This window comes from Adiantum capillus-veneris, chromosome 19 (genome assembly GCF_014529385.1).
Source record: "Adiantum capillus-veneris isolate H3 chromosome 19, ASM1452938v2, whole genome shotgun sequence".
Classification (NCBI taxonomy): domain Eukaryota; kingdom Viridiplantae; phylum Streptophyta; class Polypodiopsida; order Polypodiales; family Pteridaceae; genus Adiantum; species Adiantum capillus-veneris.
Window position 1 is genome coordinate 92575348 of NC_140949.1, and position 3877 is coordinate 92579224.

A 3877-nucleotide genomic window follows, 5' to 3' on the forward strand; every position below is an offset into this window, starting at 1 on the left:
GATAGCAGGATATGCCCAACATGGCTTTGGCAAGGTAGCTCTGCGTTGTTTTCACCAGATGCGAAGGGAAGGCCTTTCTCCAGATGCAATCACATATTCTTGCACATTGAAGGCTTGTGGCCTGACGCAAGACATTGATAAGGGTGAGAGAATTCATGAAGAGATTGCTAGTTAGGGGCTGTTGGAGAAAGCTATCGTGCTTGGTGGTGCTTTGGTCGATATGTATGCCAAATGTGGTGCTCTTTTGAAAGCCCAAAAAGTTCTTGACAGGCTTTCTTCCCGAAATGTGCTCTCTTGGAGTGCTCTGGGCTGTTTTAACCAGATGCGAAGTGAGGGTTTCTCGCCAAATGAAGTCTCTTGGAGTGCTCTTATAGGAGGATATGCCCAGCAAGGTCTGGCTGAGGAAGCTTTGAACTGTTTTCGTTGGATGCAACAGGAGGGCACCTCCCCAGATGCGATCACTTTGCTAGTGTGCTCAATGCCTGTAGTCACTCAGGTCTATTAGATGAGGGCCAAATGTTGTTTGATAGCATGAGGGGAAAATATGGCATTACTCCTGTCAAAGAGCACTGCACTTGCATGGTTGACCTTTTTGGGCACGCAAGGCATTTTGACAAAGCTATGAGAGTAATCGAGATGATGCCATCATCTGAGTATCCTCTAGTTTGGTCGGCTCTTCTAGATGCTTGTCGAAAATGGGGAAATGTGAAGCTTGGAAGGTTGGCCTTTGAGCGGGCAATAGAATTAGATGAATGTAATGCGGCAGCATATGTGTTGATAACATTTATGCAGGTGCTAGCATGCAGGAGGCAGCAGAAAACATTGAATGCATGGGAATTAGGAATGGTGCTCAAAAGCAGCCAGGACATAGCTGTTGGACTGGGTCTCACCCCTTGATTCCAAGAAGGCTTTGCTTTGTCAGCATTCCAACATTGCTTGTGCAATTATCAATACTCCACAAAGGATGGAAATACGCATCACAAGAAACATGCGGGTATGTGGGGATTGCCATGTTGCTACCTCACTGATATAAAAAATAGAGAAACGTAAAATAGTGGTCAAAGATGCAAATCGCCTGCATGTTTTTGAAGGTGGAAAATGCTCTTGTGGTGATTATAAGGAAGAAAACCTTTAGGAAACGTCAAGTAGCGGAACTTGGAAGTTTCATGGATGCTTGTGCTTAAATTTTGAAGGAAGCCCATACCCTTGTGACAAAAGCTCTCCACTTTGCAGATTACAACAAGATTATGATAACACATGCAAATAACGTTTTTATGTTTGAGTCTCTCTTTTCCCGGACAAGGATTTCAACCTGTACTACTTATGATTCTTCCACAGTAGTGCATTCATCCTTTGCCTCATATATATGTTGATCATGGGTTACAATCTCCCAAGGAGGTTACTTCGTGAGGTCTTAGTACCTTGCGGGGTTGAGCACCGTGTAAAATTATACAGAGATGAATATCTAGGCAGAGGAGACTCGAAGTTTATGATGGTAGGAAGCCCTTGTATACTGCAAGCTCTCTAATAAGCTAGATTACACTGGATAATCTAGTCTTCCCACTTGGGCTACTTTTACATATTGGCATTGCTCTGGGCATGCTCCGCCTGTTCTTCTTTCGGCTGTGAAACCCACCCTGCCCTTGCAAACGTTGCAGAGATACCCACCCTCCATTATCTTAAGCCCAGCCTACCCCTTCCTCCGTATAGAACCAACCATGCCCAGAAGCGGGGGAGGGGCATTTTTGGAGCAATGATTTTTTATAGGATATGCGAGTAGGGTAGGGATACCAGCTGGATTTGGCTTCTGCAGCAGTCAATAGTCCATGACTCACCTCTCTCTCTCTCTCTCTCTCTCTCTCTCTCTCTCTCTCTCTCTCTCTCTCTCTCTCTGTGTGTGTGTGTGTGTGTGTGTGTGTGTGTGCGCGCGCTAGGCAAAGACGTTGCTATTGCTGCTATATAAGTGCCTGGCCGCCACGCTTTTCTCTCTAAAAACGCTGCCACACCTCGCAAAGTCTGCAAGCTTTAACGCTCAGCTCTCGTTCCTTTTTTTTAATATAATTATTTACTTTGTTCCTCAAATCAATGGATGCCAAGTGGCATGCCTCCTCTTGCTCCATTCCAGAAACCGGTATTAGATAATAAAGGTAAAAATGATAGTCCGAAAAGAAGTAAAAAAGTTATCTCATCTTCATAGCATCTCTCTTTGAAGCTTTTCTCTATGACCACGCATCACAAATGAAATTTTGCATTGAAAGATATAAGGAGGTGAAAATTTTCACATTATGATATTGAAAAATGGAGAGAGATGCATTCCGTACATTACGATGTTCGTGTTCATCAAAAAAAGAAAAAAACATAAGTATGATACATGTAGAGTTGGCAATGTTCTCCACATTTATTATAATATTGTAGAAAATGTGTCCTTATGTCACTTTTATCCCCTTCAGTCTTGAAGGGAGACTTATGCTTTTCCTTCAGTGTTGGAGGGACTTTCTTATTATAAAAATATTTCAGTTATACAAGGAAGAACTTCATTATCGAGATTTTATGAAGACATGTATCAATATTCTAGGTTACCATGCCGTGATGTATTGTTCATGTGTCTTTTTGTTGGGCATCACAAAAATTCTTCAATCCTTGTAATTTTCATCTATAATCTTTTCAATAAAAATGATGTGAATTCATTGCTTTAATGTATACATGATGGAATCTAAGTACTATTAAGATCACATAGAGGTATTGGTCATCTACATCAAAGCATAATCCTGGATGGATTGAGTCATAAACCTTCCTTACATTATTCCACCACCTTGCCATTAGTATGTGTTTTGCCATTGTCATCCCTTCTGCGACTTTTGTCAGCATGTCGATTGTTGTATTCACTTTTGCTAGCATGCCTACCATTACCTGCACTACGTCTGGTCTTCTTGGTCTGAGGGTAGATTGAATCTACCGTATTGCCATATGCAGGCTCTCTCTCTCTCACACACACATACACAAACTGGCACTCTTTAAGACTCCCCATGTGATATACATGTCAAACAAAACTTGGCCAAACATGACATTTTTTCTTTGAGAGCCCCTAAGGCCACATGCTTTCAAGATGCAAGCAAAGGTTGGAGAAAGGCCTCCCCTTTGCATAAGTAAAAATAGCTCAGAGCTTCCTTGCAATAGCCACATTGGGCATATCTTGCAATGAGCACATCCAAGTGGTGACATTTCAGAGAAGGAGCAGAGAAGAAGCCCATGAAGAACTTCTTGTCCTTTCATAATCGCACCAAAATTGGCATACATATCAAGCAAAGCACTAGCAAGCACATCTTTCTCCAACAACCCCGGACAAGTAATGCTATTGTGAATTTTCTAAACCATGTCAAGGGTCGTAGGCCTTCAAGATGCAACCTGGCCTTCGACTTGGCGTGTTACTATTGGGATGTAGGCCAGGTGGCCGTGGGAAACCACCCTTACTTTCTTTTTTCCATAATCAATATAGGGGGAGAAAGTGAGAGAGTTGACTCACTCTCTCACTTTCCTCTCCACTAACCAATTGTCTGTGCTTCATCCCCTTCCCCAATTCTCTTCTCCCCTTTCTTGCATGCTTCTCTCTCTTGCACACTCCACAGCAGCACCCATCAATTGGTATCAGAGCTCAGGGAGCTCGACAGACGTCGAATCCATCTCGCGTGTGCAGCCCCGCTTAGGAAGAGCTTGAGGGAAGCTCAAGCTTTGTGCAGAGCCAGAATCGGGTGCAGCTAGAGAAGTTGAGCAGGGAAAGCACGTGAGGACAGTGAGCAACAAAGCTTCAATATCTTGAAGCTCAGAATCGGGCAGGAACCTGCAGGCAATCAAATTGAAACCAAAGTTGGGCAGTACC

General features: G+C 43.2%; 1 protein-coding gene across 1 annotated transcript; it reads left to right on the top strand.

The window, feature by feature from the left end:
* The first annotated feature begins 220 nt into the window (after positions 1 to 220).
* Positions 221 to 897, top strand: LOC147434471 (pentatricopeptide repeat-containing protein At3g53360, mitochondrial-like). The gene is made up of 2 exons (XM_086489633.1): positions 221 to 392; positions 437 to 897. The coding sequence occupies exons 1-2, from the start codon at positions 221 to 223 to the stop codon at positions 895 to 897; spliced, it is 633 nt and encodes a 210-aa protein (XP_086345759.1).
* The last annotated feature ends 2980 nt before the right edge of the window (positions 898 to 3877 follow it).